Below are 17927 nucleotides of genomic sequence, written 5' to 3' on the forward strand. Positions count from 1 at the left end.
ACAATTGTCCCCTCATTGTAACAGAGGGGATGTGGGTATTTTCCTGGCTAACTCAGCCCCTCACACCCCAGATGAGTTCCTGAATAAAGGAGAGAAGAGCTGAGGCAGTGCCACTCCTGCCTCGTTCCATGGCCAACTCCTGGATCCTGCTGCAAACCCCCTGCACTTGGCACTTTGACCAGGGCAGTGTTTATTGCTGCAGAGCTTCTTTTATTCCAAAGAGCCCTAGGAAACAATCCCATGAGGAGTTTCTGTCCTTAACAGCAGCAGAACAAGTTCCCATTGCTCCCAGCCAGGCTCTGTGCAGGGAGGGTTGGAGGGGAAGCAGGATGGTCCCAGCAAAGGGCACAGCTGCTGGGGTCACACTCTGGGCTTTTCCTGGAGTTTTATGAAGGAAATCTGTGAAATTCCTTCAAGGGGAAGGTGAGTCCTCATTCCAGATTGGCACAGAGGGCTTTTCCCATGCAGCCCACAGGCTCAGAGGTTCTTGCTCGTGTTGCTCCATGACTTCTGAGCCAAGGAGGATCTGGGGTTTTTCTTGCTTGTTATAACTGAAGTTTCTGATTGTTTATCTTCTCCTTTTAGCCTACATACCCATCGAGTGTTGGTGGTGTTAAACTGGTTTGGTCTGATCTGGAGCATCCCAGCCAGGGTGGCCTCCCCATCCCACACTGGGAGAGGACCAGCTCCTGCCACCACCCCAGCCTGCAGCTGGTGCTGGGCTGGATGGCAGCCCCCTCCATGCAGGAGGAGCAATAACCCTCCTCCAGGTGTGATGGAACAGGACAGCAAGAGATTAAATGGGAATTTTTCCTCCATGGGCCCAGAGAGGTTTCCTGCCCTGATCCCAGCAGGCTGGAATGGAGCCAGCACAGCCCCCAGGATAGTTCAGGGTTATTTTTGTGAGCTTTTTTGGTATATTTCCCCTCTTCATCTATTTTCAGCCCTATTTCCTTGTGCTGAAAATAGATGTGTGGTGAGCTTAGGAGAAACCTGTCCAGGTTTGGCAGACTCACCCCATGCCCAGGCCTGGGGGAAGCAGCACCTCTCCCAAGTCACTGTAAAACTGAGGATGTCATGCTTGCTTTGCCATCTCTGTGCTGAGTTTTCAGAGTATCTGACCATGCTGCTGCCACGCCGCTGCTTTGTCACCCACCAACACCCACGGGGCTCGAAATTCTCCCTGGCTTCCATCTCTTCTCCACCCCTGTCCTTCTCATCGGGGGCACTGCCCAGGGCTTCTCACAATGCTGCTCTCCAGGCCTCTGCTGCTGGCAGACAGCATGGGAAGCCTTTGGAAAAACATGATCCCATGCAGATGAGCAAAGCACGGAGAGCTTTTCCTGTGGGTTTGCAACACAGCCTTTGAGGGGCTGTGGGCAGGGAAGGGTCTCTGCCCTTCCCAGAGCAGGATGTGCAAATCCCAGGCTGAGAACTGAGTCAGCCATGGCTGAGATTTGCCCCAGCTGGACCAGTCTGACCCAGTGGGACCTCCCAGTATGGCTCCAGTGAGTTCCCTGGCAGCTCTGGCTGCCTCAACACCAGCACACCAAAGTGCTGGGGGATTGCAGGGGCAGCAGCTGAACCAGCTCAGGACCATCATGCCCAATCCCCCTGCCTGAGGAGGGTCTGCTGCCTGTCCATCCCAGAAGGTGCCTGGATGGGGCTGCACAACCCAGCCCACAGCACTGGGAGGAAGGGAGGGCTGTGCTGCAGAAGGAGCATCACTCACCAGCCAGGAGAGGGAACAGGAGCCTGCTGGGTGCTTCCAGGCCTGGCTGCACCCTGGGAATGGTGGAGGTCAGAGCTCAGTACCCATGAGCAAACCGAGAACTTCCAGAGTTCAATGCCGTGCAAAAAACAACCCAGAGCATCCCAGAGGTCGGAAAAGACCTTAAAGATCAAGTCCAGTTCCTGAAAAGCCTCCCCTGCTTCCCCCCATCTGCATATTCCCATCTCCTGCCCACATTCCATGGTTGGCTGGATCTGCCCCTGCCTCCCTTTCTGTTGGAGCTGGTTCCTGATCCTGGCGGGTGCTGTGCCATTTGCTGCGTGGGTTCCTCTGGCAGCGTTTGCTCATTCCAAGTCCACTTTGGAATCGCTAACACGCATCTGCTCTTCGGATTTTCCTTTTTGTTTTTGCTCTGATTTCCACATCGAAAATGGGGCCATCACGGGAACACTCTCATTTTACTGTTTTTTGTTTTTTATTTCCTTGATTTTTATTTTTTTTACTTCCAAGGACACAATTTCGAGCCCTGAATTCTTCTCTTCTAACCTCCCTACTTTCATTGCAGATCTTACATTGTAATTTATTTTCTTTTCTTGTTCCTTCTTTCTTATAAAATGCGCAACGGTTGTGAATTTTAGTCATTATTAAATGAGATCCTTTTCCTGCTGTCTTGTCTTTTAGGTATGCTCAGCCACCCACCCATCCCCGTTTCCGAGCTGGCTGAACACACAGAGCATCTCAAAGCTAATGATAACCTGAAATTATCCCAAGAGTATGAGGTATGAGCAAGAGTGAGTGCTGTGCATGGGTTTGCAGAGCCAGGAATTAGGGAATTCAGACAGGCCTTCATCCAAATGAACAGCTTCATTTTAAAGACCTGGTTAGCTGAAATTTAAAAGCTATTTATGTATTGAAAATTAAGTACTTGCTGAGAGCTTTGCTGGGTTCAGTTCTAGCTCATAAAAAGAAAGAGGTTGGTGCAGGAGCTGCTCCTGTTGGCTCAGCAGAGGCTGAGCTCCCTCAGAGAAGGGATGCAGTCCTGGATGGGATGGAGCTGTCCTTGGGGTGCCCATGATTGCTGCAGGACACAGGAGACCAAGTGAAGGACAGTGACACCCAGTTTTTACAGCTGAGTGTGGGTGAGATGAGCAGGGAGTGCTCCACAGCTGATGCCATAAGCAGCCATGGAGCTAAAGATGGGAAAACAGGATGGTTTGTGCTTGCTTGTCATGTCTGAGGGGTTTGTGCTCATTTTCTCTAGTCTGGCAGTGATAGGGAAAGTGTAATGACCAATCCCAGACTGGTCTGGTTTGGAAGCACCTTAAAGCCCATCCAGTGTCCCCCTGCCATCAGCAGGGACCTTCCCCTGTCCCAGGGTGCCCCAAGCCCTGTCCAGCCTGGCCTTGGGCACTGCCAGGGACCCAGGGGCAGCCACAGCTGCTCAGGGCCTTCCCCACCTCACAGGCAGGAATTTCTCCTAATACCCACCCTAAAACCTGTCAGTTTAAAGCCCCTTGAGATATCATCCCATGCCTGTGCAAAAAGCCTCTCTTTGCTCCTGGTTTTGCTGTTGAAAGACACCAAATGCCCTGGCATTTTCAGCCTAATGGTGAGTCTGGACTGGCTGTCTGTTTGCAGGCAGGGAGCCAGGGGATGTTTTCCAACCAAGGGCTGCTTCTCCCTGCCCTGACTCCCTGATCCCCGGGCACCTGGAGCAGGGTCAGGCCTTGGAGAAGGCGCATTCTGCTCTGCCTGGGTCTCTCCTCCCACGCTGGGTCTCGGGGGCAGCAGCAGCAGCTCGTTCTGAGCTCCATCCAGATTCCAGAGGCTGATCTGCATAATGCCACATCCCGAGTGCCCTGGCTCTGAGCCAGCCCAGCCTCCTCCAGAGGGAGAGCCAGAGCTGAACAAACATCGCTAATGAAGTGAAGGCGAGGCATGATTAGAGGGATGGAGAGCAAACAGACACATTACAATAGTATAAATACCCATTAGTTAGGAATTCTCCACAGCCAGAGTGAGCTCTGAGCTGGTTTTGTGCATGGTTTTGTACCAGCTGTGCCCGGGGAGGGTGGGCACAGCCAGGGAGGGCAGTGGGGCTGGCTCAGAGGGGTGGATCTGGGATCTGGGACCCCGTCCCCAAAGGGTGGCAGTCAGAGGGAGAGCAAGCAGCAGCAAACACAGCTCTGCACGTTCCTGCCAAGCCTCCAATTGAGGCAAACCCCAAGGGCTCTGCAAAATGATGAAGGAATTAAGCCCTTGTTTTATTTAATTCTCTGGCTGAGGATTTAGAGGTAAACGTAATTAACCTAATTTCCATATCTGGGACAGCTGGACTTTAGAGAGGAAAAAAAACCCGACCACCAAACCTGGCATAAATCACTAGGACAGGCAGAGGGGATTTTTCTCTCCAGTGCATTTCATTGTTTATTCTTTCATCCCTTCTAAGAAAAACCCATGTTGATTGAGTGTCCTAGGGCTGGGGTCCCTACCCCTGTTTTGTGCTGAGGGATGCACTCTTGTCCCTGCCAGGTTCCTGTGGGGATTCCTCCCCATTTGCACTGGAAACCTTTGGTGCTGAGTCCAGAGGGGGAATGACCTCAGATGTTCCACCTGGGGCCAAGGGAGATGGGACATCAGCTGCTCCATGGGGCTGGGGCATTCCCACAGCAAAGCTGGGTTCTGGCAAACGGTGATTGCTGCGCTCCTGCAGAACAAGAGCTCTGAACTGCATTTGCTGCTTTTCTCCTCACTGACTCTCCCATTTCCCTTCCCAATCCCTCCAGTCCATCGACCCTGGCCAGCAGTTCACCTGGGAGCACTCCAACCTGGAGGTGAACAAGCCCAAGAACCGCTATGCCAACGTGATCGCCTACGACCACTCGCGTGTCATCCTGCTGCCCATCGAAGGTAGGGAGGGAGCAGCCCCTGCTCCATCCTCCCCAGGATGGATTCCTGCAGGAAACACACTCTTCTCCCCCTGCTCTGTCCTCCCCAGGATGGATTCCTGCAGGGAGCACACTGCACACGCTCTTCTCTCATCTCTATTTATATTCTTCTCTTAACGTCTCCCTGGGAGTTTGGCAAGCAGGAGATACCTCTGTAAACCAAGCATTTGTTAAATTCTGGTGACTGACATATTCCCCTGGAGCTGCAATCCCTCATATCAAGGGCTGGTTTATCAAGAAACTGCCTTCCCTTTGCTTGGAGATGCCTGTTTGATACAGCTCTGACTAACAGGAAGCATTCAGACCACATAGTGCTTCAGAGGGAGCAGAGCAGGGTGGTGGAACAACGTGCAGGGCTGCTCAGGGAGGAGTGGGAAGCAAATGTGAGAGGCAGCAGCAGCAAAGATGTGGCCACTGAGTTGTACAAGCACAAAGATCACTTGATATGCAGCCCCTGCTGCAGCCCTGGCCCCTAAAAGGCTGGGGATAAGAAGGGGTTAGAGCAAGCCTGGCGGGTCATAAATTGTTTCCTGAGCTGCTTATGTGAGCGATGGTGCAGTCAGAAAATTTACATTAAATTTCACAACTCGTGGCTCTTGACAGAGCTGCTCCAGTGCACGCCAGGATAAGAGGGGCTTGAGATGGAGTTGAACAGGGCACCTGCTTGGGTTGCTGCTGCCAAGATAATGCTGGAGTTTCATGGGCTCAGGATGTGGCTGTGCTGGGTGGATAAAGCCTTCAAGGCCAGTCTTGCGTTGCCAAGAGCTGATCATCAGAGCAGAGAGGATGTGGGATGTCCTGGTAACTGCCTGGTGAATGGAGAGGTTAATTCCAAAGCCTTTGAGGCCAGGGAATTGCTAAAATAATCTCCCTGTGCCGCGGTAGCTCTGAGGGGCACGGGGAAGGGGGAGAGCTGAGGCAGCAGCAGAGCACGGTGATTTGCCAAAAAACTGCACAAATCTGGATTGCTCTGGTCTGCTATTAGAGGGCTTTAAATGTTTCTCCTTGTGAAGCTGACTGTGTTCTGCCTTGGTTTAATTCCGAGATTAATATTGTATGAGCCAAGGAAAGCAGAGGCTTTAAAAAGTTGCTTTGTCATTCAAGGGAGGGGAGAAGAGCACAAGTGAGGGAGTGAAGGACACTTGGGCTGGTCTTGGATCTGGGGCTGGATGCAGGCAGCACTTCCAGCTCTGCCCAGGCCTCTGTGAGGGACCAACAGTGCAAGGATGATGGGCCAAGGTTGAATTTTCAAGCATGTGAGAGGTTTTGACATGCCTTGGCTGCTGTGCTCCTTCCTACCAGGCTCTATTTTATGCTCAGGGCTGGAAGATGAAAGGAGCTGGAGGAATTATAGTTTTGTTGCTTTTTCTTTGTTTGAAATCTGGATTTGTCGAGGATGCAGACTGCCACTGACTGCTTGGTCAGGAAGAAGCAGTGGCTTTAATTCTGTGACTTCTCTGAAGCTGTGCCTGTCACACAGTGAAACCTTGCAGGAGCTCACGCCACCATTTCAAATGACAGAGTGGACCCCAGGGGGCTGCAGAGGAGATTAATTCCGGAAGCTCAGCTCTAAACACACTCCTGCCATGGCAGCCACCTTCTCTCCCTCCTGAAATTTCAGACTGGGAGGGAGCAAGGGTAGGGAACCCTGCAGAAATTTAATCAAAAGCCATTTCCCAGCAGGTAAAGTTCCTGAGGGCCCTTGAGGACAGGGCTTGGGCTCTCCCCTCACCAGCTGCAGCCCCCATTGCTGCAGCCCCCATTGCTGCAGCCCAAGCCCCACTGGTGCTGCTCCCCAGCCTTGGCTCCCCTGCAGACAGGAGTGAAGGGCTCTGCACCGAGTTAATCATGGGTTTGCAGATCCTGCCAGCCTTGCCAGGCACTCGCTGTGCTCGGGAGCAGCCAAACCAGCCCCGAGTGCTCCGTGCCAGGCGCCGGCTCCGGAGCTGAACCTGGGCAGCGCCGCCTGCCAGGGGCGTTTTAACTTCAGAGCAGCTTTCTCCTGCCATGTCCCAATCAACCTCTTCACTCTGGCAGTGCCTCCTGCTCATCCCAAACCCTCAAGCAGGGACCCAGGCGAGCAGCTGGAGCTCAATAGCCTGTAACTCATGCGGGTAGGGAAAAAAAAACACTCTTAAAAATGACAGCGGGCAATTTACAGCAAGTCAAAGCCTGTAATTTCAAAGCCTTCGTTGGCTAAATCAAGCCTGGCTTTATTCTTTACTCTGTCCAGCTGTAGCTCAATGCCTGGCATTAGACTATGGACCACACAGTCATTGACCAGGTGCATTTGCTGCCTGGGCTCGGGGCAGGCTGGGACAAGGTCTCGGGTTTGTCCTATGGACATTGATGCAGCAGGAGCCCTGCTCCAGGACTTTGCTCCTGTTGAGCACATGAGTAAAAACACCACGGTTTCAAGGCCTGATATTTGGTCTCTTTAATACCTTTTGCAAGGAGTTACCGTCTCTCTGCAATGCAGGAGCTTGAGCTGGGAACACCTTGCCAGGAGCCTGGGTCATCCTGACCCACCAAGGCTCGGGTGTTTCTGCAGGGAGCTTCTCTCTAACAGCATCCCTGCAAAAATCTCCTCAGCGCAGCTTCCAGCTGTGTGAAGTCCTTGCAGATGGCTGATTTTTGCTGATTTGACACAGGAATTGTGGGCAGTGATTACATCAATGCCAACTACATCGACGGGTACCGGAAGCAGAACGCCTACATTGCCACCCAGGGGCCCCTGCCAGAGACCTTTGGGGACTTCTGGAGGATGGTGTGGGAGCAGCGCTCAGCCACCATTGTCATGATGACTAAGCTGGAGGAGAAATCACGGGTAAGATGCATGAGAGGGATGACTGGTTAGTCATAATCCAGGGGGATTGGAGGGGAGAGCTGGGGGAACAGCAAATCCCTTTGATGTGCAGCCAGGGGGGGATTTCTGCCTGCTCTGCCAGCACCCTGAAAGTTCAGTGATTCATTGCTTTTAAAAAAAACAAACCATTCACCCTGGAAAGCTGCAGCCTCCTTGGCAACTCCAGGAGAAGGGGCTGCTGGAGCCCACTGCATGTCTGTCTTGGAGTTAATCATGTGGCAAGTTTCACATTCAGTTCTCTTGTTTAACAAGCCCTAGTACATTCCCTCTAATCTTCAGGATCATTCCAGTCTGTTGTCTGTGGGATTGATGTAGCGTCAAAGTCTGTGCTTAATCAGTAGGAGCTTTTTCTGGTGGGTTTGTCCCTGTCCTGGTGCTGTGCAAAGACACTTCTTGCACCTCCCCTTGCCTTTGCCACCAGGGCATTTTGGGAATGAGCACCCCCCAGTTTGGGTTTGCCCAGCACTGAGCCATCCTTCCTTGCCTTGCAGATAAAGTGTGACCAGTACTGGCCAGGCCGAGGCACAGACACCTATGGGATGATCCAGGTGACCTTGCTGGACACCATTGAGCTGGCCACCTTCTGCGTCAGGACCTTCTCCCTGCACAAGGTGAGCTGGCTCCTGCTCCTCTTTTCCCTGGAGAGGGGCTGGAACACTCCTGGTGGACTGCAGGAATGCTCAAGGGTTTCTCTTAAGGGAAAAACTCACAACAGTGGATGGGAAGGGGTCACATACCCTGAGCTATTTACACCTGCAGGCTCCAGTTACAAAGGGGTCTCAGGCTGCAACATTCCAAAAGATCAATAAATCTCTGATGTCACCACTTTGGCTCATGGCAGTTCCAAACCTTCATTCCCACCCCTAAGAGCTCTGGATTTCCCTCCTAACAAGGAGGGAGGCACAGCCTGTGCAAGGCAGGGATGGCACTGGATGAGCTTCAATGTCCCCTTCACCATCCCGTGAATGTCCCATTATTCCCAACAGAGATGGGTGAGAATCTAAGTTCCCTCTTAATTCTTCTCCAGGGAAAACCCACGAAGCCTAATGAAGTGAATTAAGGGCTATTTAAAGGGGGTACAGCTCCTTTTAAAAAGGAATACAATCTCTACAAGCAGATAAATATTGATTCTCCAATTATAATGTGGGACATCAAGCAGCCATCAACAAAAAGTGCATTAAAGCTCTACACTACAAAAATATAAGAACTTTATAACTCCCTCCCCATTAACAACCTATATTTAAGTAGGAGAATTAGTGCTAGAATGAGTAACCAGGGTCCTCCCTCTACCAGGCGAGCTTACACCTGTACATTATCAACAAATAATATGGGACATTCACGGGGTGGTACTGGATGAGCTTTAATATCCCCCTCAAACCATCCCGTGACTCGACTTCAATAAAATTAAAATAACAGCAAGCATTACAGATGTTATTAATAAACAGGGTCCTTCTGAAGCAGGTCCTGCCCTTTCCTGTATGCAGTGGGGGAACAAGATGGGGTTGTGGCTCAGGGCCCACCCAGCCCAGGCAGTTTGGTTTTGCTGTGCCTGGGCCCTGTGCTGTGCTGTGCTGTGCTGTGCCCAGGGCACACCAGCCCAGGCAGTTTGCTGTCCCTGACCCCGTGCTGTGCTGTGCTGCTGTCCCTGACCCCGTGCCATGCTGTGCTGTGCTGCTGTCCCTGACCCCCATGCCGTGCCATGCCGTGCCATGCTGTGCTGCTTTCCCTGACCCCCATGCCGTGCTGTGCTGTGCTGCTGTCCCTGACCCCCATGCTGTGCTGTGCTGCAGAACGGCTCCAGCGAGAAGCGCGAGGTGCGGCAGTTCCAGTTCACGGCCTGGCCCGACCACGGTGTGCCCGAGTACCCCACGCCCTTCCTGGCCTTCCTCAGACGGGTCAAAACCTGCAACCCCCCGGATGCTGGGCCCATCGTGGTGCACTGCAGGTACTGCTGCCCTCCCCTGGCACTTCTGGAGGGGGTGGGTTTACCTGGGCACAGGTGCATCCCCAGGCAGCATCTGAGAAGGGAACCTGGGGATTCCATTGAGCTCAGCATGTCCTGAGATGATGAGGAACAGGATGATGGGGATTTTGAAGTTTATAATGAACTTTCATTCGCAGAAGGAGGTGAGGCTTTCTGTTCCAGAGTGGATGTAGATTGTTGTTGGGATTAGGCTGATTAAGAAGTTTTGACTGTGTTTGTAGTTGTGCTAGGAGTGGTTTTGAGGTTGTTGGATAGAAGAGGGAATAGGATGGGGGTGGAGAGGGTTACTAGGGTTGAGAGTGTGAATGTGTTTAGGACTAGTGAGAGGTCCATTACTTTCACTTGGACTTGCACCAAGATGAGTGGCTCCTGAGACCATTGGGTTACTATTTGGGCCAAATCACTTGGATCAAGTGCTGCAGGCCAGGCTGGACAGGGCTTGGGGTAACCTGCTCCAGTGGAAGGTGTCCCTGGCCATGGCAGGGGGTGGCACTGGATGAGCTTTAGGGTCCCTTTGCAACCAAACCATTCTGGGATTTGATGATCTGGTTAAGCCATGGGAAGTGCCTGGTGCTGTAGCAGTGTCTGGTTCTGTGTGGTGGGGCTGTCTGTGGTCACAATGAGAAAGGAGGAGGAGGTGTGACCTCAGAGGGTGTTGGAGGTGTCTGGGAGGCAGAGCTGCCTCAGCTGCCCAAGGCAGGGCTGACAGTGATTGACAGAGGGTTTCTGAGTGCTGCAGCCTTCCTGATAATGCCAGGCTGAAGGCAGGTAGCATTCCCTAATTTAATTTACAACCCAGTGAGGAATCCTCGAGGCCTCAATGCAGATAAATCCCTGTGTTCCTCAGGAGGGTGTGGAGGAGCCTGCAGGTTCCTGGGCACTGGGGGAAGATCTGCATTGTGCAGGCTGCTGGGGAAGCTAATCCTGCCTCTGCTGGAGGATGCCATTTAAACAGTCTTTGTGAGTGGGCAACTTATCACTACCCTTGCAGATGGCAATTATTGTGCACCTCAGAAAATGAATAAAGAGCTGTCAGCTCACAACCAGCTCCCAGATCAGCTGCTAAATTCTTGCCAAAGCTCCAGTCACCTGCTTGGTTCAGGTGTTAGGCAGTCTAATTAACAGAGATCAAGGGGGCTCCTGGAAAAAAGGGACAGCACTGGAATGGTAAAAGGAAACCCTTTATTAGCAGTGGCACAAGAGAGCACAGAGCCCTGCTGAGGCACAAATGCCATTACACACGGGTCTGATGTTACCTGATGCACAAAAACATTGAGGGAGAGAGGTGACGCATGTTGCTCATTACAACATCAGTGCTCTTTCAGCTGCAGAGATCTGAGACATTAAACAGGGGGGTTTAGATCCTGCCAGCCCCTTGTTGGAGCCTCAGGGGGGGCTGCCACAGCTGTGCCTGGCCTGGGGTGTCACAGTGGAGGGGGGACAGGACAGAGCAGGGTGGAGAGGGGGCAGAGCAGCGTGGAGGGGACACAGAGCAGCATGGAGGGGACACAGAGAGGTGTGCAGGGGACACAGAGCAGCGTGCAGGGGCAGCAGGCACCACCCAGTGAAGGCCAATCCCTCACCCCCTGTGCCCTGTCCCCAGCGCGGGCGTGGGACGCACCGGCTGCTTCATCGTGATCGACGCCATGCTGGAGAGGATCAAGCACGAGAAGACCGTGGACATCTACGGGCACGTCACCCTCATGAGGTCCCAGCGCAACTACATGGTGCAGACTGAGGACCAGTACAGCTTCATCCACGATGCCTTGCTGGAGGCCGTGGCCTGCGGCAACACCGAGGTCCCGGCTCGGAACCTCTACAGCTACATCCAGAAACTGGCACAGATCGAGGCCAGGGAGCACGTCACGGGCATGGAGCTGGAGTTCAAGGTGAGGATGGGCTGCCCAGGGCTGGGTGGTCACAGGGAGCCTTCGTTAGGCTGATGGCACCTTGCTGCTTCCATGTGGGAGGTACTTACATTGCAGTTCCCTGGGAAAGCTTGCCTGGCACCACAGGCTGCTTCCCTGCTCATTCCAGATCCAGAATGACTTTACTCCCTCTTAAATTGGAGGGATTTTTAACTTTTTTAGTAGCAGTACTATTTTCTGAAAGTTTTGCTTAGGGAAAGGCCTCACCCCCAGAAACAAACCCCAGGAGGGCACCCAGAGGGTAGGACAGGTTTAAGGGCTGGTATGGGTCAGGAGCAGCCTCCAGTGAGTGTCTCCTGCCCACAGCGCCTGGCCAACTCCAAGGCCCACACCTCGCGCTTCATCAGCGCCAACCTGCCCTGCAACAAGTTCAAGAACCGCCTGGTGAACATCATGCCCTACGAGACCACGCGGGTGTGCCTGCAGCCCATCCGCGGCGTCGAGGGCTCCGACTACATCAACGCCAGCTTCATTGATGGCTACAGGTACGGCTCTGCCCCGAGCCCTGAGCCCGGGCTGCCTCTGCACGGGCAGCCCCTGCTGGCCACCACCTGCCCCATCACCTCTCTTGGCCACCACCTGCCCCATCACCTGTGCTGCCCATCACCTGCCCCATCACAGGTGCCAGGGCTAAATCCCACCCCACACTCAAATCCAGCCTGCTGAGGAGATTTTTCCCCTGTGGTAGTCTTAAATTACCTCTATGATAGCTAAATTATTAAATGATCCTCTAAAGCAGTGCAGCCCCTCCTCAGCTGCAGGTCCTGAGCACAGAGGGTCAGCCCAGTGCGGGTTTGGCCGTTGGGAGGTTTCTTAATATGGATTGGCCCTTTTGTTACCTCTCTGATTTGGGGGCATTGCAATCCCCAAAGCTTCCCCCAGGAAAATCCAGCCCTGGGAGCTGCAGCGCTCCGTGGCTGGGATTGGAGGGAATGAAGCAACTCAATGTGCAGGTTTTCCTCCTGTCCAGGACCAGCAGTGCTGGCCATGGCTGTGGCACTGGGATTAGGTTGAATTTACCCCTTGGAAGTGATATTTAAGGAGAGCTTCACCACTGGCACCAAAGACATCCCAACCCCTCTAGACCCTGTGCAGTTCTAGTCCTTCCCCAGCACTTCCATGTGCTCTGCCACTCTCCAGCCTTTCCCTGCATTCCCCAAAGCTGCTGCCCATGCAGTGCTCACCCCCCTGACCCCTCCTTGCTTTGGGCTCCCCAGGCAGCAGAGAGCCTACATAGCCACGCAGGGGCCACTGGCAGAGACCACCGAGGACTTCTGGAGGATGCTCTGGGAAAACAACTCCACCATCGTGGTGATGCTGACCAAGCTTCGGGAGATGGGGCGGGTGAGTGGGGCTGGGAGGGATCCTGGAGGGCAGGAAAGGGCTGGGAGGGGATCTGCAGGATGGACAAGGGCTGACAGGACCTGTTTGTCCCAACAGGAGAAGTGCCATCAGTACTGGCCTGCAGAGCGCTCAGCACGGTACCAGTACTTCGTGGTGGACCCCATGGCTGAGTACAACATGCCCCAGTACATCCTGAGGGAGTTCAAGGTCACAGATGCCAGGGTAGGTGTTGGTGTGGGGCAGTTCAAACTGGGAGGAATGGGGCTGGCAGGAGGGTTTGGGGGGCTTGGCTGAGGTGTCCACACTTTCTCTGGGGTCATCAGTGGAGGAGAGCTCATGGAATGTCCTGGTAGGAAGGGACCCACAAGGATCATCGAGTCCAGCCCCTGCACAGAACAAGGTGCTCTGCTCACAGAACAAGACAAAACAGCCTCAAGCTGTGCCAGGAGAGGTTCAGGTTGGACATCAGCAGGAATTTCTCCATGTAAAGTCTGGTCAGGTAGTGGAAGGGGCTGCCCAGGGAGGTTTGGAGTCCATGTGCCCAGGAGCTCAGTTGTGATGAGGAACAGAACCCACACACACAGGATGGACTGGAGTATTTGTTCTTACAAATTGAAAGTAGTTTCAAACCTCTCTCACTGCCGTGAGTTGCTTTGTTAGAGAGGTGCCTGGCTTTGGGGTTTAGCTGCAGCTTATTTGAGGTGAAAGCAGAAAGCAAAAGCTGATAAAAATCTTGCAAAGGTTTTTCTGCACCCTTCAGAAAATGAGCACTTCTATGGCTTGGAGAGGAGCCACTGTCAGTCATGTTCAAAGGGACAAATTCACTCCAATAATCTTCGATTCAATGTCAGCTTTCTCATCTGAAGGAACATTTCAATACCTTCTCAAATTTCTGTAGCAAACATAACCCTCCCTCTCACAGCACAGCTTTTGAGGTTGCCAAAGTATTCCAGAACCTGATAATTCAATTTGCAAGGTTGAGGAGGAGGATGCCTCATCAGTCCTCGTAGAACAAGATTTATCTTCCTGTCAGCTGTAATTCTGACACTGTGGCAATTCTTTGTGAAGATTGATTAGAGGGGCCAACACCTCACCTTGAACGTTCCTTTGCTGAAGACTCCATCTGTGCTGTCTGCAGTGGTCAGAGCTTTCAGCACCTGCCAGGATATGGATCTGTGCTGACAGCCTGACTCCAGGAATGTCAGCTGCAACACAAGCAGCTTCATCACCATGGGGCTGGATAATAAATACGTGTGCACTCGACTACAACACTGAGCTGCCTCAACTTTTCATGCCCTTTAACAAACCAGCAGCAAAAATAGAGGGGTTTTTTTGCCTTTTCTGTGTGTTGTCACAAACACAGGTGTTGAACTATTCCTGTTTTGTCCCCCAGGATGGTCAGTCACGAACTGTTCGTCAGTTCCAGTTCACTGACTGGCCAGAGCAAGGTGTGCCAAAATCAGGAGAAGGTTTCATCGACTTCATTGGGCAGGTGCACAAGACCAAGGAGCAGTTTGGCCAGGATGGCCCCATCTCTGTCCACTGCAGGTAGGCACCTGGACACACCTCACCCAGATGGGATGGGGGAGAGCAGAGGGAATTGCAATCCAGATATCCTCCCTTTCCACCCCATCCTTGCAGGGAGATTTCTTGGGGTGTTGGTGCCAAACATTTGCCTCTGCCAGCCAAACTCATCTCCCTTCAGCCCTGGCACTGCCCACAAGGCTTTTGACTCTTTATATTTAGAGAGATGAAATATCTCTGAAGGAGATGAGAGCCACAGTGTGACATATATATATCTTTAGAATATCTGTTATATTTGACCTGCAGAATTAGAAGTATTTTTTACCAGTCTCAACCCAATTTACACCTCCAGCACTGCTGGGCTGTTTGCTGCTAGCAAGAATTGTACCTCCTTACCCACAGGCAGGACAGGATGATCCATTCTTATTAAAATTATTCATTTTCAAAAGCCCAATATTACATATTATGAATCATTTTCCTACTCAACACTGTTTACCACTACCCAAAGCTTTTAACTTCTTAAATTTCCCTTCCTCAAGCATTTTTTGGGTCACACTGTGGCACTTGGGTTATTTCTGGGTGTCTCTCCTGGAGGACTGACCCAGGCTCTCCACTTCCAACGCATTCACAGGGCTCAGCCCCACCCCAAGCAGCATTGACAGGAACATTTGGACATTGCAGCACACAATTCCCTGATGATTTCCCCCCTTTGCTGCAGTGCTGGCGTGGGCAGGACCGGAGTGTTCATCACCCTGAGCATCGTCCTGGAGCGGATGCGCTACGAGGGGGTTGTAGATATTTTCCAGACAGTGAAGATGCTGCGAACACAACGACCTGCAATGGTGCAAACAGAGGTGAGGGGGGCCCCCAGCCTGTCCCAGGGATCAGGAAATGGCTTGGCTTGGCTTGGCTTGGCTTGGCTTGGCTTGGCTTGGCTTGAGAGAGGAACCTCCAGCCCCTCTCGTTTCACTGCCTTCACTGGCCCAGGCTGCACTACTGACTAAAAAATACAAAAGGAATTTTAAAAAAAACCCTATTCCTATTGTTAGAAAGTCCCTTAAAGATTCCATGCCAGTCTGGAGGCTCTATTCTTAGCCAAGCACACAAATCTGTGGGGCTGTCAGGAGAGGGGGATGTTCAGCACCTGAGAGGCACAGGCATAAAGGAGAGCTGGAGCTTCCCTCTCCCAGGAGTTCTCAGCTCTTTGAGAATCACAGAGGTTCCTGCTCAGCTTGGTGCTGTCTGGAAAGCAGGACAGGGGTCCTGAGGAGCCATTCCCACCTCTGAGGCTGCTTCTCTTTGCTGTTGGCAGGATGAATACCAGTTCTGTTACCAGGCAGCTCTGGAGTATCTGGGAAGTTTTGATCACTATGCAACATAAAAAGCCATCGTTGTGCAGACTCTACCAACCACTTCAGTCCTGGAAGGCCTCTTCTGACCCAGGAGGAGCGCTTGAACTTACAAAACTGACTCAGAAGAAGAACCTTTTCATCTGGACAGTGCATCGGGAGCAGGGGGGAGGATTGGAAGGAACACCCCTTGGGCATCTCCACCTTGTGACCTGGCCCTCGCAGGGGCAGCCCAGGAGGGCTGCTCACACCTGCTCTGCAACCTCAGGAGGTGTTCCCTGGGGAGGATGGATGGACGGATGGATGGATGGATGGATGGACATGGGGAAACTGATCCAAAAGCTACAACACACCTTGGGAACCGTTTCTGCTGGAGAAGGGAAGGAAAAACCGACTTTGGTTACATCATTAGAGTTCAGTTTATTTACTAATGTAGTTGGCAGTCTTTAAAGGAAGTCACTTGCAGAATTGAAGGTGTTCTGTGAAAGAAAAGGAGCAAAATCTCAACACTTAGGCAGACTTAGGGTCAGGAGTTCTTCTAGCTGGAGTCTTAATAACCTCAGTATCAGCATTGGGATGATTCTGGGCTTGCAGGCACCTTGCAAACATTCACGGGATGCCCCTGCCACGCCAGAGGTTTTATAGCTCACGTTTTGAATACTTGGAACATTCCTCATTTCTTCTAATTCCAAAATTTTATTTTTTAGGGTATTTAAAAGGCTAAAAGAGCGAGTTACAACCCCCAGAGCTGGCTGTGGGGGGTAACCCCTGCCTTGCTTGGGCTGGGGTCTCTGGCTGCTGGGTCTGGGCCCCCTCCCAGCACACCAGGCTTTCCTTGGAGCAGGGTGGGACGAAGGCAGCCCCTTCCCCAGGCTCTTTGCACATCCACAGCCGTGTCCCCCTGCTCCTGCCAGCAGCATCTCCCTGCAGGAGCCCCAGAACCCCCTGCAGAAATTGATTTCCCAAACCCAGCTGGTTCCTGGTGCCAGCCCCTCGCCTCTGAACTCAGCAGCTCTCGGGAGCTCCTCTCAGGACTGGCCCAGCACCAGGCACTCCTTGCACATCTCCCACTGTCCCCAACATGCCCCAGCTGTAAAAGAACTGGGAAAGATCCAGGAAGGTGCATCCAATGGCAAATACTGTGAGTGGCTTTCTTTAAAGTATCGATGTAACTGTAACAAGTGACATTACCTTTTTTTTAAATAGTGTATTTTTTCCTTTTTTTTTTTTAAAGACAAAGAATATCAGTCAATGAATTTAAAAGAAAAATTTGCTTATTTGTTCATATTATGTTCAAAGACAGTCTATTTTTTCACTGTAGAAATGTTACGTGTAATGGCTGTGATATATAAAAATGCAGTGCAAATTGCTACTTCTACATATTGCTTTTCTACCATTTAAAAGGTTTAACTTGCTCATGTAAGAACAAAATGTCCTTTCTGGATTTTTTTTTTATTATTATTAGTAATTTTTTTTTTTTTTTGGGTTCTCTTGTTTTCAATCACAGACATATCCCAGGTCCCTGGAAGGGAGGGAGCAGGAGGTGCAGGGGTGGTGGCAGTGCCAATTCCCTTTAGGGGTGGTGGCAGTGCCAATTCCCCTCCAGCTGTGGCCACGCAGGGCCAGGGCTGAACTGGGACATTCAGCACCACCAGTGGCTTTTGCTGACTGGAGACAGAATGATTTTGGAGCCTTGACACCCATCAGGTGTTTTACCATCCCAGGTGTGTTGCAGACCCAGCCTGGCCTCTCTCTGTGCTGCTCGTGGCTCCAGTGCCCAGGAGTTTCAGCATCCAGAGCTCAGAATATCTGAGAAAAGCCACCCTGCCCCTAACTCTGCTCACCTCTGCCCTCTCTTTTTTTTGTTTTGTTTTATTTTTCTAGAAGGGGTAATCATGGCCATCAAGTGCTGCCCAGAACCCCCCACACAACCCATTTCCTGTCTTTAACTGAAAAAATGAAAAAGAAAAAAAAAAAAGAACCGACTGAAAGGCTTCTTCGAGATTTTACTTATTTGTGTGAAAGTTGCCCAAATTTCTAAGTATGTTGCAGCAAAAATCTTACTGGACAAGTTGGGGGGAGGGGGGAGGTTTTTTTCTTTGTATGAGAGCAAAGTGCTGTTGCTTTCACACTGTTATTTCAAACTGAAACAGTAAGTGGTTTTCATACCACGGTGTATGTAGATATATTGACTTTGTATTAAAGGAAGATTGTCTGAACGTGCTGCAGCCCTGTGTGTGTGGGAGGGCCTC

General features: G+C 51.8%; 1 protein-coding gene across 1 annotated transcript in view; it reads left to right on the plus strand.

Annotated features, from left to right (window-relative positions):
• PTPRS (protein tyrosine phosphatase receptor type S) overlaps positions 1-17894 on the plus strand; it is a 117702-nt gene extending 99808 nt beyond the window's left edge. Inside the window, exons 24-35 of the mRNA XM_064734076.1 lie at positions 2414-2511; positions 4519-4642; positions 7332-7507; positions 8038-8157; positions 9337-9491; positions 11134-11419; positions 11765-11943; positions 12676-12802; positions 12899-13024; positions 14196-14350; positions 15045-15180; positions 15639-17894. Of these exons, the coding sequence (XP_064590146.1) occupies positions 2414-2511; positions 4519-4642; positions 7332-7507; positions 8038-8157; positions 9337-9491; positions 11134-11419; positions 11765-11943; positions 12676-12802; positions 12899-13024; positions 14196-14350; positions 15045-15180; positions 15639-15707 (1751 nt within the window). The 3' untranslated portion in view covers positions 15708-17894. The remainder of the gene's footprint in view (positions 1-2413; positions 2512-4518; positions 4643-7331; positions 7508-8037; positions 8158-9336; positions 9492-11133; positions 11420-11764; positions 11944-12675; positions 12803-12898; positions 13025-14195; positions 14351-15044; positions 15181-15638) is intronic.
• Positions 17895-17927: the final 33 nt, after the last annotated feature.

This window comes from Zonotrichia leucophrys, chromosome 28 (assembly GCF_028769735.1).
Source record: "Zonotrichia leucophrys gambelii isolate GWCS_2022_RI chromosome 28, RI_Zleu_2.0, whole genome shotgun sequence".
NCBI lineage: Eukaryota > Metazoa > Chordata > Aves > Passeriformes > Passerellidae > Zonotrichia > Zonotrichia leucophrys.